Here is an 18,046-nt window from a genome sequence, read left to right as displayed (position 1 = left end):
TCTGGAGGAATTTTGCCCCACTCATCTTTGCAAAATTGTTGTAATTCAGCTTTATTTGAGGGTTTTCTAGCATGAACCGCCTTTTTAAGGTCATGCCATAGCATCTCAATTGGATTCAGGTCAGGACTTTGACTAGGCCACTCCAAAGTCTTCATTTTGTTTTTCTTCAGCCATTCAGAGGTGGATTTGCTGGTGTGTTTTGGGTCATTGTCCTGTTGCAGCACCCAAGATCGCTTCAGCTTGAGTTGACGAACAGATGGCCGGACATTCTCCTTCAGGATTTTTTGGTAGACAGTAGAATTCATGGTTCCATCTATCACAGCAAGCCTTCCAGGTCCTGAAGCAGCAAAACAACCCCAGACCATCACACTACCACCACCATATTTTACTGTTGGTATGATGTTCTTTTTCTGAAATGCTGTGTTCCTTTTACGCCAGATGTAACGGGACATTTGCCTTCCAAAAAGTTGAACTTTTGTCTCATCAGTCCACAAGGTATTTTCCCAAAAGTCTTGGCAATCATTGAGATGTTTCTTAGCAAAATTGAGACGAGCCCTAATGTTCTTTTTGCTTAACAGTGGTTTGTGTCTTGGACATCTGCCATGCAGGCCGTTTTTGCCCAGTCTCTTTCTTATGGTGGAGTCGTGAACACTGACCTTAATTGAGGCAAGTGAGGCCTGCAGTTCTTTAGACGTTGTCCTGGGGTCTTTTGTGACCTCTCAGATGAGTCGTCTCTGCGCTCTTGGGGTAATTTTGGTCGGCCGGCCACTCCTGAGAAGGTTCACCACTGTTCCATGTTTTTGCATTTGTGGATAATGGCTCTCACTGTGGTTCGCTGGAGTCCCAAAGCTTTAGAAATGGCTTTATAACCTTTACCAGACTGATAGATCTCAATTACTTCTGTTCTCATTTGTTCCTGAATTTCTTTGGATCTTGGCATGATGTCTAGCTTTTGAGGTGCTTTTGGTCTACTTCTCTGTGTCAGGCAGCTCCTATTTAAGTGATTTCTTGATTGAAACAGGTGTGGCAGTAATCAGGCCTGGGGGTGGCTACGGAAATTGAACTCAGGTGTGATACACCACAGTTAGGTTATTTTTGAACAAGGGGGCAATTACTTTTTCACACAGGGCCATGTAGGTTTGGATTTTTTTTCTCCCTAAATAATAAAAACCATCATTTAAAAACTGCATTTTGTGTTTACTTGTGTTATATTTGACTAATGGTTAAATGTGTTTTTTCACACCACTGTATTTCCAGAACTCCCAAATTGCATATCTAGGGCTCCCCCCATCTATCCAGCCTACACCTCCTGCTTTGTATCCAACTTACTACCAAGTAGTGATCAGCTGAAAGCTCTGCCCCTCTCTTTGACAGCTTGCAAAACATATGACCTCGGGCCAGACAACACAACTACAAAGTTTATCAGTGACCTTCAGTCCAAGATGCTCTGGTACCAGGTACACTTATGAGCCTCCTTGTTTTTAAATACTATGTTTGTTATGAGCAATCCATGAGTAGCACATAAATACAATAATTCACTTTATTTGTTCAGGTCTGACAGGCCATTTCTCCCAATCACACCCCTCCAGGTATCTTCCAGACGTGAGCATTGTAGTAACCCAGCAAGACTGCAGGTGGCATCCTTTAAAGCACTTCACTCACCTTCCCTAAGAAGGCTGAATACTCCAACCAGATATTAGGTGTATATGTACAAGCAGTCAGAGGATGACACTATGCAACTTGTAGCTGCACTAAGATAGCTTACTCATCACCAAGGGGGGGCGGGGTTGGGGAAATACAACTGCACAGCCATCAGAAACATTTACTCTCAGAACCTCAGCATAAGAGAGACCACCCCCGATCAAGAAGTTTGGTTGCAATGGGTTCCGATACCAGGTATACCATTTCCTGTACCAAATCATGCTCCTAACCTTATCAGAGACATAAATGTTCCAAGTTGCCAAAGCCAGACACCATTGCCAGGGTCTAGTCCATCTAGTTGTTTTCTGCCCATACCTGCCACTGAACTGGTATCACACCTGACCCTGCAAGTGGTGAGCCAACAAAATGGTTTCATATCACCATTTCAGGATGAGGCTGGTCAGATTATATGGGGTGCCCAACCACTAGGCTCTCACAGCCAAATGCCATCCCCACCAGGAGCGAGTCCTGGTAACCTTATCCTGGGCAGGGTATGCAGTCTTCTAATTTGTATTGCCATGAAGGTTGTTGTGAACCTTTTTTTCTCTGACCTTTCAAACCAAATCTGTTCGTCAAAGGAGATCCTACATGGAGCACAAAGCTTTAGATGACCCAGCTCTGAACATGCCTAGGGTGTACATAGTCCCGCCACCATTGCAAAGGGACGGTAGAGGGTAAGGGTCTGCTTCATCCATCCATCCTCTTTCGATTATCCGAGGTCAGGTCGCGGGGGCAGCAGCTTGAGCAGAGACACCCAGACTTCCCTCTCCCCGGCCACTTCTTCTAGCTCTTCCGGGAGAATCCTGAGGCATTCCCAGGCCAGCCGGAAGACATAGTCCCTCCAGCGTGTCCTGGGTCGTCCCCGGGGCCTCCCCTCACCAGGGAGGCGTCCAGGGAGCATGCTGATCAGATGCCCGAGCCACCTCATCTGACTCCTCTCGATGCGGAGGAGCAGCGGCTCTACTCTGAGCCCCTCCCAGATGACTGAGCTTCTCACCCTATCTTTAAGGGAAAGCCCAGACACCCTGCGGAGGAAACTCATTTCAGCCGCTTGTTTTTGCGATCTCGTTCTTTCGGTCACTACCCATAGCTCATGACCATAGGTGAGGGTAGGAACATAGATCGACTAGTAAATTGAGAGCTTTGCCTTACGGCTCAGCTCCTTTTTCACAACGACAGACCGATGCAGAACCCGCATCACTGCGGACGCCGCACCGATCTGCTTGTCGATCTCACACTCCATTCTTCCCTCACTCGTGAACAAGAACCCGATATACTTGAACTCCTCCACTTGAGGCAGGATCTCGCTTCCAACCCTGAGAGGGCACTCCACCCCTTTCCGGCTGAGGACCATGGTCTCGGATTTGGAGGTGCTGATTCCCATCCCAGCTGCGTCACACTCAGATGCGAACCTATCCAGAGAGAGCTGAAGATCACAGCCTGATGAAGCAAACAGGACAACATCATCTGCAAAAAGCAGTGACCCAATCCTGAGTCCACTAAACCGGACCCCCTCAACGCCCTGGCTGCGCCTAGAAATTCTGTCCATAAAAGTTATGAACAGAATCGGTGACAAAGGGCAGCCCTGGCTGAGTCCAACTCTCACTGGAAACGGGTTCGACTTACTGCTGGCAATGCAGACCAAGCTCTGACACCGGTTGTACAGGGACTGGTACCCCATACTCCCGGAGCACCCCGCACAGGATTCCCCAAGGGACACAGTCAAACGCCTTTTCCAAGTCCACAAAACACATGTAGACTGGTTGGGCGAACTCCCATGCACCCTCCAGGACTCTGCTAAGGGTGTAGAGCTGGTCCACTGTTCCGCGACAAGGACGAAAACCACACTGTTCCTCCTGAATCCGAGGTTCAACTATCCGACGGACCCTCCTCTCCAGAACCCCCGAATAGACTTTTCCAGGGAGGCTGAGGAGTGTGATCCCTCTGTAGTTGGAACACACTTCGGCCACCACCCAACTCACACTGCACCCAACCTCCTTGGCCCCTCCCATAGGTGGTGAGCCCATGGGAAGGGCGACCTACGTTGCCTCTTTGGGCTGTGCTCGGCCGAGCCCCATGGGTGCAAACTCTGCCACAAGGCGCTCGCCATAGCTCCAGATTTGGGCCCCGGTGACCCACGTCCAGGCGAGAGAAAACGCTGTTCAAATTTTTTATTCATCATAGGAGGTTGTGTTGAACTGCACTTTGTCTCATCCCTCACCTAGGACCAGTTTGCCTTGGGTGGCCCTACCAGGGGCATAAAGCCCCGGACAACAGAGCTCCTAGGATCACTGGGACACACAAATCCCTCCACCACGATAAGGTGGCGGTTCGAGGAGGGGTCTGCTTCATATGATTGTATAAAAAAAATAAAAAATAAAGGCTGCATATTAAAACTTTTTGATAACTACCATATATGACACTCTATAAGCTGCTACAGTTACACCAAACAAATATGAAAACATCTCCCATTGCCCACCTTATCTTGATTTAGAGGCCTACGAGGAGTTATAACTTTGCTCTTCTTACTCCAGGTACCCCAGTAGGCTGGACGGTAGTTCTCATGAAATTGCAGCAACTTCATCAGGCCACATTCTTTTCTATCAGGAACCCCTTCAGGCTTTGTGCCTTCCACTACAACTACACAGTCATTTCTGTAAAAGCAAATATGACAAGATGAGAAATTCCCAAAATGTATAAAGTCTAAGTATTAGGATGTATTTGTAAGAGGGAACATGACTTAATAACAAATCAAACAAAACAAAGCCCAGCTACATGACAGTCAACAGATGTAGCATAAGTCACAACTGCATTCCTTCACCAAATGAGTAACAGCCAATTATAACCCTGCTTCACAGATAAAGACACAATTTCTAGAAAACCCCACTGAAGTAGACTCAAAAACAGGTGTGTACATACAGTGGTGTGAAAAACTTCCTGATTTCTTATTCTTTTGCATGTTTGTCACACAAAATGTTTCTGATCATCAAACACATTTAACCATTAGTCAAATATAACACAAGTAAACACAAAATGCAGTTTGTAAATGGTGGTTTTTATTATTTAGGGAGAAAAAAAAATCCAAACCTACATGGCCCTGTGTGAAAAAGTAATTGCCCCCTGAACCTAATAACTGGTTGGGCCACCCTTAGCAGCAATAACTGCAATCAAGCATTTGCGATAACTTGCAATGAGTCTTTTACAGCGCTCTGGAGGAATTTTGGCCCACTCATCTTTGCAAAATTTTTGTAATTCAGCTTTATTTGAGGGTTTTCTAGCATGAACCGCCTTTTTAAGGTCATGCCATAGCATCTCAATTGGATTCAGGTCAGGACTTTGACTAGGCCACTCCAAAGTCTTCATTTTGTTTTTCTTCAGCCATTCAGAGGTGGATTTGTTGGTGTGTTTTGGGTCATTGTCCTGTTGCAGCACCCAAGATCGCTTCAGCTTGAGTTGACGAACAGATGGCCGGACATTCTCCTTCAGGATTTTTTGGTAGACAGTAGAATTCATGGTTCCATCTATCACAGCAAGCCTTCCAGGTCCTGAAGCAGCAAAACAAACCCAGATCATCACACTACCACCACCATATTTTACTGTTGGTATGGTGTTCTTTTTCTGTAATGCTGTGTTCCTTTTACGCCAGATGTAACGGGACATTTGCCTTCCAAAAAGTTCAACTTTTGACTCATCAGTCCACAAGGTATTTTCCCAAAAGTCTTGGCAATCATTGAGATGTTTCTTAGCAAAACTGAGACGAGCCCTAATGTTCTTTTTGCTTAACAGTGGTTTGCGTCTTGGAAATCTGCCATGCAGGCCGTTTTTGCCCAGTCTCTTTCTTATGGTGGAGTCGTGAACACTGACCTTAATTGAGGCAAGTGAGGCCTGCAGTTCTTTAGACGTTGTCCTGGGGTCTTTTGTGACCTCTCGGATGAGTCGTCTCTGCGCCTCTTGGGGTAATTTTGGTCGGCCGGCCAATCCTGGGAAGGTTCACCACTGTTCCATGTTTTTGCCATTTGTGGATAATGGCTCTCACTGTGGTTCGCTGGAGTCCCAAAGCTTTAGAAATGGCTTTATAACCTTTACCAGACTGATAGATCTCAATTACTTCTGTTCTCATTTGTTCCTGAATTTCTTTGGATCTTGGCATGATGTCTAGCTTTTGAGGTGCTTTTGGTCTACTTCTCTGTGTCAGGCAGCTCCTATTTAAGTGATTTCTTGATTGAAACAGGTGTGGCAGTAATCAGGCCTGGGGGTGGCTACGGAAATTGAACTCAGGTGTGATACACCACAGTTAGGTTATTTTTTAACAAGGGGGCAATTACTTTTTCACACAGGGCCATGTAGGTTTGGATTTTTTTTCTCCCTAAATAATAAACACCATCATTTAAAAACTGCATTTTGTGTTTACTTGTGCTATATTTGACTAATGGTTAAATGTGTTTGATGATCAGAAACATTTTGTGTGACAAACATGCAAAAGAATAAGAAATCAGGAAGGGGGCAAATAGTTTTTCACACCACTGTATGACTACAAATAAGTTATGAAATTTTAATAGACTGTACTGAAAATCAAGGTTGTGTCAATTAAAGATAGGCTTTTTATTTGGGATTTTACTTGTAGTCTACCAACATGAAACATAGTCATAACAGTTTCAGGTATGCATCTTATCAAGGGTATAGAGATATCCATAATAACTTCAAAAACAACCAATACAATTTCAGTTGATAAATGACTGGGCAAAAAAATATTAAATGTACATTTATGTATGGTTCTGCATTAAACTTTACTTTTTGAAATCCCCCAGTTCAAGTACACAGACAATGTTTTCACTTGTTGCTGACCCCTAATACTATTAAACTTATTCATAAACTATCTTTAAATGAAAAAGAATGGCATCATTAGGGCAATAAAGATTTTTAACAGGGTTGTGAGGTTTAATATTTAAAGTAGTCAGTCTATAAATATCAAATGAAAGCTCAAAACCTTACCAGATAATGTAATTTCTTTAACACCTTGTGATTTATTATTTTGCAGATATTATGTACTTTTAAAATAAAATGGAGCTAAATTATACTGTAGCTCTGAACTCAAAGTTAACAAATACAAAATGACAGCTGTTAAGTAATTTTAAAAAACAAAAATACATTTTAAGCAAGTAGAGCCAAGACCACAACAAGTTCCTATATTATGACCAAAGTTCCTGCTATAGGCATCCACTGCATCTCTAAATTGGACAAGCTGGTTCTGAAAATTGGAGCAGAGATATTTTATTATTCATTTTTTGCAAAAATTACCTCTTTGCAATTCATTTTCATCCATTTGTTCGTCTATCTGGTGTTTTTTAAGCGTATTGTAATTTACTTGCAGGTTAAGATTATAAGCCCTTTCCTGCTTCTTTTTCTTAAGCAGCTGTTATTTAAAACGAGGTTCCAAAAAAATTAGCGAGCTGCCAATGCCTGTTTAATACCAAAAATTAAAACTACACAGGTAAATGATCTGTTACTCAAACACTGATAACATTGTGTGTATATTTATGTACAATACATATTCTTTACTATTCACATTGTTATTACAAATTAAAGGTTTCCAAGTCACATTAGCCCCTATAGACAGACAAAACTCACTGAAGAGCTTGTCTGGAGACTAGTCAATATCTGATGCCATATTTTATAAAAAGTGAGTACTGTATAAAACTAAACTGATTCAAGCAATCAAATGAAAACTTCACAAATGGAATATTGACAGTGTTTCAACTATAGTCTTGTCTACTTCAAGAGGATACCGGCTTAAAATCATAATCATAGGATCAATAAGTACTTTGTATGTAGTAATGTGTAAACCTGAAAAGGCTGCTGAATTGTGTTGAAATCAAAACTTACAAAAAACTGACCAAGTAATTCATGCTCCCCAGGAGGAAAAAAGGTCGACTGACCTCTCCAAGTGGAAGTTCAGTTACTGCCTCAGGTGGAGGAGTTCAAGTATCTCAGGGACTTGAGTGAGGAGAAAAAGGACTGAGACAGACAGGTAGAGTGGGATGGTATATGTAGCTATCTGGTCACTATACTGATCTGTAATGGAGAAGGAGCTGAACCAGAAGGCAAAGGTCTCAATTTACTAGTCAATCTACATCCCTACCCTCACCTATGATTATGAGCTGTGGTAATGACTGAAAAGATTAGATTGTGGGTACAAACTGACAAAACGACCTTTCACTTCAGTTTGTCTAGGCTCTCTGTTAGAGTTAGGTTGAGCAGCACAGACATTCGGGAGAGACTCAGAGTGGACCTGCTACCCTCCGCACTAAGAGGCTTGGCGGTATAGGAATCTGATATGGATGCCTACTGGACGCCTCACTGTAGAGGTTTTAAGGGCACAACCAAATATATATCCCAAATGGCCTGGTAACGCCTTGAGATCCCACAGTATGAGTTGGTAAATGTGGCTGGGGAAAGAGATGTATGGACCATAAATGGTGAAAAATTAGATAACTACTCTCATTTTCCAAAATATGGCCAAATTGTTTTAAAAATTAATTTTACTGGCCTTTTCGGTTGTAAGGATATATCTATTGTCAGGAAAGTGAAAAGTTACAATATTTTGGCCTTTGCTCATTTTTTTTGTTTCATTATCTTTAGCTAAAAAGTTAAAATCAACCAGAAACTTTCTGTAATGCATTTTTAATAGGCACATTATGCAGTAATTTGCAGTTAGCCTGATTTTTTTTGGAATAATAAGGCCAAAAAAAAAAAACAACGGCGTAAGAAACAGTTACTATTGCTATAGACCTGGCAAACACTTGTCTATGTGCTTATTCTACTAATCAGAAGGTAAAAAAAAAATTCATCTAGATTGAAAGTTTTTGCCAAATTATCCACTTTTGAACCTGCTTAACACAGGAACAAATGACCTACAATTTGATGAAGGGTCAAGCTTTAACCATTTCATTAATACAAAAAAGTAACAAGGAAAAGATACTTACACAGGCAAAAGTCTTGATACTCTTGGCCAAGTAGGTCTAGACCTTCGAGGTTTCCTAGTTTGTAATTCCTGAATCCAAGTCATACTTTGGCACTGGTCTTGCAGGCACAAATCTAACTCCTCTAAAACGTTAGGTTCACATATGACCCGACTTAATGGAGCAAGTGCCATGTTTTCCCTGATCTCAAATGGAGCAAACTTTCCACATGCACCAACGAGATTCTGAGAATAGAGAGAAAGTTGGGTATTTATTGGATTGCAACAACTGTATCTAGAAAACAAATATAGTCGACTATATGTTTGACTACATTCATGTGTCTTGCACGTCTCAGGCCTCCACCCCATTAAAATCTGACTGAAAAAGCTCATCATCAGATGTGACCAACCCAGCTGGTAATTGCACTTGTTTTTTTGTGGTACAAACACATTTATTGGGGTTCAAAATTCTTCTCCTGAACAAGTTTTGGAACTGGCAAATTAGGTTTTATTTTTTCATAGAATGATGTACACTTAAAGTTTCTGCCTGCTTACTGCCACTTTCGGAATATGAATGTTAAACAACACCACCACCATTTATTTATATAGCACATTTGCATACAAATAATGTAGCTCAAAGTGCTTTGGTAATGCACTCCACTTGTAAAAGTAAATAAGGTTTGGCTTTTTCATTAAGTAGCTGGTTATTTAATCAGCAAAACCTATAACCTTTAACATAGAGATCTCAAGTTAGAATTGTAACAAGCTTGTTTAAACACATGGGTATCTGTTCTAATAGTCTCTTACACATGCACATGGCATGTAAATATGGCCAGCAATAATTCTAAATGCAAAAACAATTGTGGATTCTTTATATGGCAAATTAGGTTTGAATTTTATTCCCTGTCTCCCACAGACACATCTTAAACAGTAACAAAAACAAAAGTGGCAAAATAAAAAAAGAAAACAGAACTCAAGCAACAATTTCTCTCACTTAAAATACAGCCTTCCTTTTCAAATAAAGCCGCACTTAAAGGAAGCCAGACTAAAAACACAACTGGATCCTATTACTGTATATAAACTATACATCAGGTGAGATAGGCGAGACTGTTGCAGAATGGTTTTATTTGACAGCTGTCCCCGCTAGAATTGAGGACTTTTATTTTATCTGCAATTCTTACCTTGGGTGCCTGAGGAGTTTTGTTTTTATTGAAGAACCTGGTAATCCCTGCCTTTTCGGCTTTCACGCGCTGAAAGGTAAATAAAAAGGACATAAACCCAAATAGGCTCAAGAGATGGAAGATTTTGACTTTGTAATTGAAAGGTCATACCTCCTTTTCCTCTTTTAACCGTTTTTCTTCTTCCTTTTTACGCTTTTCCTCAAGTTTGGCTCTTGAAAGAAGTATAAGCAAAACAGTATTTATTTATTTTTAAATTTTATTTATTAATTTTATTGTAATCATTCTATACAAATAGATCAATTTATACAAAAAAGAATTGAAGACAAAAGCTATTTAAATTAGCCGAGCTAATACTATTAAAATATAAATCTGAGCAAAATCTAAGAAATGCAAAAACATAATTTTAAAAAACATCTCACTCAAGCGCATCTTGCTTTTCACGCCGCTTTTCTTCTTTCACCCGGAGCTTTTCTGCCTTCTCTTTCTCTTCCTTTTCTTTCTTTTCTCTCCTCTCCTTTTCCTTAGCCTCCTTCTCCTCCTCTTTCTTTTTTCTGGCCTCCTCTTTTGCCCGTTCCTTGGCAGCTTTGGTCTCCTCTCGTATTCGATCCCTCTCCTCCTTTTCTGCCTGCTGTTTGCGCCGCTTTTCTTCCCGTTCCATGTCCTATAATAAAGCCTCAATATTTAAAACATTTCCAATAACTTACAAAAATCATTCTTTATGTTATATGGTACTTTTGAAGGAATTCCCTATATACTATATAAAAAAAAGCTATTTCAGGTTAACATAAATGTGCGCTAATATGGTATACACAGAACAGTTTGATCGACTAGAGAATATTCATAGAAATTAGATCACATTGTTTACCTACTTGAAACAGAAACAATTTCTTTAAAATTCAGAAAAAGAATGAAATGCTTATGTACTGTTTAGTTAAGACCTTCAGTGTTAGGCCAGCTTGCCATTCGTTCTACTACATACTATATTATCATAAAATCACTGTTGTATTTTTTTCCTCAGTTGTCTTGCTAGAATGTACAGACTGATTGAAAGTTTTGCTTGGGCAAGAATTCCCTGTATTTGCCTGAACCCTGAGTTAGAACTCAGGCAATAAATAACATTAAGCAAAAGCACAAATGAACAGAGTAAACAGGTAAAATACATTAAAAGAGTAACTTAGTTTAACCAAAATGTAAAAACATGGAGTGCAAAAAAAAAACAAAACAGTTTTAACCTACCTTGAGTGAACGTCTCTTACTCTTCTCACTTGTATTTTTGTTGTTTTCTGGCGTCTGTGGAAAGGAAGAAAATACACATTAGTTTCCACTTCTTTCAAGCTAAAATAGTGAACAGCTTTTGTAATTTGCATACTCGCTCACTGTTTAGTCCTTCATAGATACAACGGCAACATTTGTGTAATAAAGTTTATGTACATCATTACCTCGTGGCAGCTACAGTATTTACAATACACACAATTATAAACAATATGTATTATTCGAACTGCAGAGCGTGAACCTTTAAAAATGTGTCAGCTTCAAGTTTTCACTTTTCTTCTGGGCCTGTCTGAGCAAATATTATAGATAGAGTATCATTTGTCAGTTTTAATAAGGTTTTTGGGATTTTATTCATATTCTTAAGATTTTTTGCCCACTTTACTTATAAGCCCATTCCAATCCACTTACAAGAAACAAAACAGATGAACCAATACTAGAAACAAAATGTACTGTGAATTTAATCTACTGTAAAAACAAAACACTTTTATAATACAGACAACTACCACTTGGCACTCAAAAAAACTGAAATTCTGTACAGTGGCTCAGCCTCTAATAATTCCTTTAGTATGATGCCTTATATTTTTAAACTGACTTAGTGAACTAAATTAGGTACTTTTGTTACACTATACAATAGCAACAGCAAAATCTCTAAATGCATCCATAGAGACTTCTTTTAAAACATTTTTAAGTACTTAAACATTAATGTGTATAACTAGTATATACTTTATAATTAGTAGGATTTTTTTATTTAATCAACTTGGAATCAAGCACATAGATTATTTACGATCCACATTTTTGTGCCCACATTGCATGAAAACAAATTTCACAGGAATTAATAACTTAAAATAGTGAAGCATTACTCTCCATTTCTGCCAGACCTACAGTATATATTCTGTGGTAATGAGTGCTGAGCAATAAAGCATAAAATACATCGAACCTTACCTCAAATTTCTGCCGATTGAGGCTAGTATTTTACTTACTTTTTCAGGCTTCATTTACGACTGAGCTGCAAAATATTATGTCCTGAAGATACTATACTGATACCCCCAGATAATCATCATCAAGCTTTATTTGCTCTAATAAACACCTTTCTCTTCACTACCATGTTGGTAGTTGTGTTTAAAAGGTGCCTGATTATTGTGTTTTGTGTCTTTCCACTTGATGCCAGATTGATATCATGTTCCTAAGCAGCTATTATCTTGAAAATACCGATGGGGAAGTAATTACTCCTGATTAGCCATACATGAGTAACACTTGCAGAACAACAAGAAGAAAAAATTCTTTACATTTATATAGCACTTTTCATACTACTCAAAGTGCTTTTCATAGTGTGTGGGGAGCCACTTCAACCATTACTAATGTTGTAGCATCCACCTAGATGATGCAATGGCAGCCATTTTTGCACCAGTATGCTGGGTTCTACATCTCATCTGAAGGACGACACTATTTTTTACAGCACAGCATCCCTATTGCTGTACTATGGCAGTGGGATCCTCATTCAGACTACAAGGTAATCGCCCCCTGCTGGCCTTACCAATACCTCTTCCAACAGCAACCCAAGCTTTTTGTAGATGGTCTCTCATCCAAGTACTGGCCGGGACCAACATGCTTAGTTTCAGTGGATGATCTCTTCTGAAGTACATATGGTATGGCTGCTGGATATAACTTTATACAAACTAACCTTGCACCTCCCCTTATCGCACACTGCCAATTATGCATCACTACTAGGGGGCTCCGCCCCCTGCTTGCTTCGCTTGCCAACCCCTGGTCTTGGGTAACCCGAAATACATTTGATAGAGATTATTGTCTTTCTTGGTGATTGTTACATATGTATCACGTTCACTGCCACGATATCTGTAGGTCTATGTAATATATATATAAATGACAATAGCAGTTTAATTGTTATGTTATGTAGGTATAGATGTGCAGATCTATGTATGAGATATATTGGAGTGTAAAAGGTGTAGATGACGTATATAGGAAGTACAGATATACACAACATTTGTAGTATAGATGGCGTGTTGTCCGTGAATGAGTTTTCCTTGGTATGGAGTTATTATAATCTTAACGTTAATGTCACATGAATGCCGAACTCTTGAGAAGGCTACATAAAGTTGTCCATGTCTAAATACAGGCTCAGAGAGGTAAAGGCCGACTCTGTCCATGGTCTGTCTTTGGGATTTGTTGATTATCAAGGCAAATGCAGCTTTAATGGGAGATTGGCGTCGTGTAAGTGAACAGTATTGTTAGCAACCATTAATAATGTATCACTGTAATGTGCTTCACATATGCTGTGTAGTTTGGACGTTTGGGGATTCTGTCCGTATAATACGGAGCGTTCGTTTATTCATATTATACCTCTGGTTTCGTGTGTGTGTTCTCTGTAGTTGTTGTTGTAGGCGCTCCGTACTATGTCGGGTTTGACCATGCTGTGGTTTGTGGACGTTTGGGGACTCATATGCTGTGGAGTCCGGATCTTTGGGGCGTCTGTACTATCCTGGGGTTTTGGCTGCGGTGTTTTAGACGTGCGTTGTAGGCGCCTGCACCTTCCGTACTATGTCGGGTCTGACTATGCCGTGTAGTGTGGGCGTGTACAGTTCCGTACTCCTCCATCTGGTCTTGTGTCTGTGTGTTCTGTGATTGTACTGTTAGTAATGTATCACTGTAATGTGCTTCACATATGCTGTGTACTCTGGACGTTTGGGGATTCTGTCTGTTTAATACGGAGCGTTCGTTTATTAATATTATACCTCTGGTGCCGTGTGTGTGTTTTATGTGGTTGTCGTCGTAGGCGCATGCGCCCTCCGTACTATCTCGGGTTTGACTATGCTGTGTCTTGTGGACGTTTGGGGACTCCGTACCCTCTCCGGTTTGATTGTGGGGCGGGACGCCGAGGCGTCTTGTGTTTGTTTTTTCTGTGAGTACTCATATTATTGTATTACCGTAATGTGATTCACATATGCTGTGGTGTCCGTATCTCTGGGGCTTCTGTGCCATCTCGGGGTTTTGCCTGCGGTGTGTTAGACGCGTGTTGTAGGTTTGCGGTGGATCAGACGTCACTTGCGCCTTCTGTACTCTCTTTGTGGACCTTTGCGGGCTCCGTAGTGTGTTCCGTTTGACTCTGGAGTGCAGTGCAGAATCCTTTTTTCTGTGTGGCTGTGTCGTTAGTCGTTAGCTATGGGCGCGTTGTTGCTTCATGCCTTATTTACGTTAGTTGAGCTCTTTCGTTTTTGAGCCGTAACTCCTTCGTTCGCGGTGGATCAGACTTCGCTTGCGGTTTATGAGACGCGCGCTGTAGGCACCTGCGCACTATGTCTCCTGGGTCCATCGCCATGTACCTGCCTCTGTGCCTTCCGGTTTACCGAGACCTGCGTCTGTGCCTTCCGGTTTACCATTCTCGGTTAGTATTATGGATGAGCTGTCCTTAGATATCTATTCTATCAGTAATTCCACGTCAAATAATATTTCTACATGCTACAGCTTTAACACACACTTCAACAATGGTCAAGAAAGACAGACAGCTTAAATTTGCCAAGGACACATCCAAGGTAAGAAGTAAATGATCAATTCAATCAAGTTTCTAAGAGGTGTTTTTTACTTTAAGTCAACCGTATGAGCCTTGCACTGAGATTAAATAGATTAAAAGAAAAAAGAACAAACCCAAAAAACACAATAAAGTATCAAAAATGTTATCAAATAAGTTCAAACAATAAAAATCAGAAACAGTAAATATAAATAGAAACAAAAAAAGATTTAGTGGAGATGAGACATTACTGCAGAATATTTTAATCAACATTGTTTTTGAAAGATTTAAAAAAAATTGTGAATGGCTAGTGGTAAAATGATATATGTTCCATGGTAAAAAAAATATACAAATACTGTACTTGACCCTAAAAAAAAAAAAAGGAAGTGAATTGTGCATTACATGAATTAGACTTTGAAAAGAATGTTTGGTAGGCCATGAACAAAGAAAAATGCACCTTCACCACTGTGCAGGAAAATGAGTCTAACAGCTAATTGGGACACAGAAAATTAAAAAAATAAATTTAGATTTTGAACAGCTGGTTGATTGAGGTTTTTCTTTGAGACATGCAATCAATATATTAGTTAATAAACATCACCAAATACTTTTTTTTTTTTTATAATTGTTCAAGCATTGCAAAGCAATGGGTTTTTCCTTCTTAAAACATTTCAAATTTGGTAAAATTGCACATTAAACTTCAGAAAGAACAATCTAAGAATTGCTCGATATTTTAACATCAGAATGTAGATATACAACACTGAAAAAATACATTCTGATGATTTTTAGCAATATATGTGATTAAACTACACACAACTAAATGAAGACTTTAGGGTAAGTTTTATAGCAACCTGCAATTTTAATCGATGGCAAAGTCGACACTACTACCGACATACTAACTGCAATCAATTGGGCTTTAAAAAAAAAAAAAAAAAAAAAAGCATACTGTGGTCTATGATCTGATGGGGCAACAAAATAAGGATTTCAAAACTCCTCAGTTAAAACAGATGGACTGCCATTGTATAAACTTCCAACTACTGGTTGTTACTGCTGAGGTGTTTGATTTGGTTTAATGATATTTTAGTACAACTGTTTTTCTTCTTCTAAATTTCCTCTGTCAGAATGACTGGTTAACTTTGATCCAGAATATACTCCACATTCTTCAGTTAAACTTGAAATGGCTAGCGACACTATACAGATTTCTCATGACTCTGCAAAAATTCAAGATGATTGTTACAGCTGCACTTGGTCACGGAATAAAATGTCACTGGTAACGGTTTAAGTTGATATATTCCACCATTCAATTTCATTACTTCATTAATGATGCTTTAGGAGGCTTCCTTTAATATTGAACTATATAAAAGTAAAAAAGGAGTTAACAGAAATAAAGTCAATATTACAAGCAACAAGAATATTCATCAAGGAATTGAGACACCCCAGTAGACATTTTTAAAAAACTTAACCAGCTTCTTGTAAGTGAAAAGTCGGAACATATCATCAGCTCTTAAATACTGCATTTAATGTGATGTCCAACATTACAATTTATGATAAAAACACAGGTATGTTTGTTAACCACCTAGGTGCAAAATCTCCCAGATATGACTATCATTTCCTGCTTTTCAAGACTTAAATGCATAAATTCACAATCTAAGTGATGCTGCCGAGATGCGGTTTGATTATTTTTATCCTAAACACTGCATATGATTTCCAGAGTAAACAAAAGCAGACAGTTGTAACAAAAATGAAAGGACTGTCATACAAACATGAAGATTCAAAATACACACTGCTAAAATTAACAACATTCGGGTCCAAAATCTTTTCCAAATTTAACAAAACACTCTTTTGTTTGTTTGGTCATATCGTTGACCACAGTAGAATGTGACAGAGGCCTTTCTGCACTAAAACATAAAAAACCCTGCAGGGTCACCCTAAGACTGTAAATAATGTGATATACATTTGTCACCAATTGAGTTTGAATATGAAAAAGCTGCAGAAAATTGGATTTCTAAGAGGAGAAAAAGAAATATATGAGGGGGAGTCAAGCTAAAGTTAAAAAATGGGATTTATTAGAAAATGGAATGAACCTTCACAAAACTGATGCTGTCATTTCTGAATGTCGTCTCCACCCTTCTCAATGCACTTGCGCCACCTGCCTGGATTCCAGCAGAATAAAAGGTTTTGTCTTTTCCTCACAGCCACTCGTGCACCCCCCCATATGCCGAGGGGTACTACAGTCACTAATGCAGATTGCTGGAGACCACTGTGAAGCCTGCTATTCGATCCAAGCGGCAGGGACTGCTGTCTCAAGGAGTCCTTTTACTGCAACACAATGACACACTGCTAAGAACACCAAGGCTTGTCTGGAGAAACTGAAGTTTGAGGTATTGCCACATCCTCCTTATTCACCAGATTTGGCACCATGTGATTCAAACTTTTTTGGACCTCTAAAAAAAGCATCTGGGTGGTCATTGATTCAAGACAGATGACGATGAGAAGAAAGCTGTGCCCAAGTGGTTGTGAGGATGAGACAAAACCTTTTATTTGGCTGGAATCCAGGCACTTCCAGGCAGGTGGCGCAAGTGCATTGAGGAGGATGAAGACTACATAGAGAATTGACATTATCACAATGACACACACACACACTGCTAAGAACACCAAGGCTTGTCTGGAGAAACTGACGTTTGAGGTATTGCCACATCCTCCTTATTCACCAGATTTGGCACCGTGTGATTCCCACCTTTTTGGACGGCTAAAAAAACATCTGGGTGGTCAATGATTCAAGACAGATGTCCTCACTTTCTTCGCGCCATCAAGACAAAACCTTTTATTTGGCTGGAATCCAGGCAGGTGGCACAAGTGCATTGAGAAGGGTGGAGACTACATTGAGAATTGACATGATCAGTTTTGTGAAGGTTTATTCCAATTTCTAACTTTACCTTGACTCTCCCTCGTAAAAGGTTAAGCTTTGTAATCACTACAAGTATCACAAGATTTTACTGAATAATTTTACAACTTGACATTCATCCCATGCTGCTGAAAAATATCTGAGGAGAACACTGACTAATAATACAATTCAGCTCTTAAAACTACATCTTTATGAAAGACGCATTAGATAAAGCTACTCATACCAAAACAAAAGTAATCAAAATAGAAAGGATTCACCTTGGTGTAGTAATACTCCTTAATTTACAAAGTCATAACTTAAACATGGAGATCAACAAAGCTGCACTTTTATCAGCCATCATAGATTGAAAATATTACAAGTTCATAACAACGTTTCCTACAAGGCACACTCTGGTGCCTTTGACATGAAATACTTTTTGTGGTAACAGGCAAGACTGGAATAATCACACAAAAAGGTGCAGTGATTTATACAAATGAATCATTAAATTGAAAAGTCATCTAATTATAATG

At 39.7% G+C, this 18,046-nt stretch overlaps 1 protein-coding gene across 2 annotated transcripts in view; it reads right to left on the bottom strand.

Annotated features, from left to right (window-relative positions):
- chaf1a (chromatin assembly factor 1, subunit A (p150)) overlaps nt 1–18,046 on the bottom strand; it is a 58,381-nt gene that overhangs the window by 24,480 nt on the left and 15,855 nt on the right. For both annotated transcript variants that reach the window (XM_051935257.1, XM_028816498.2), the window contains exons 4-9: nt 11,077–11,130; nt 10,260–10,501; nt 9,991–10,051; nt 9,841–9,909; nt 8,685–8,905; nt 4,181–4,355 (exon numbers count right to left, since the gene is read on the bottom strand). In XM_051935257.1, coding sequence (XP_051791217.1) covers nt 4,181–4,355; nt 8,685–8,905; nt 9,841–9,909; nt 9,991–10,051; nt 10,260–10,501; nt 11,077–11,130 — 822 coding nt within the window. The remainder of the gene's footprint in view (nt 1–4,180; nt 4,356–8,684; nt 8,906–9,840; nt 9,910–9,990; nt 10,052–10,259; nt 10,502–11,076; nt 11,131–18,046) is intronic.

This window comes from Erpetoichthys calabaricus, chromosome 12 (genome assembly GCF_900747795.2).
Source record: "Erpetoichthys calabaricus chromosome 12, fErpCal1.3, whole genome shotgun sequence".
NCBI lineage: Eukaryota > Metazoa > Chordata > Cladistia > Polypteriformes > Polypteridae > Erpetoichthys > Erpetoichthys calabaricus.
Note: the sequence above shows the minus strand (reverse complement) of the source record. Positions and strands in the feature narration are given on the sequence as shown.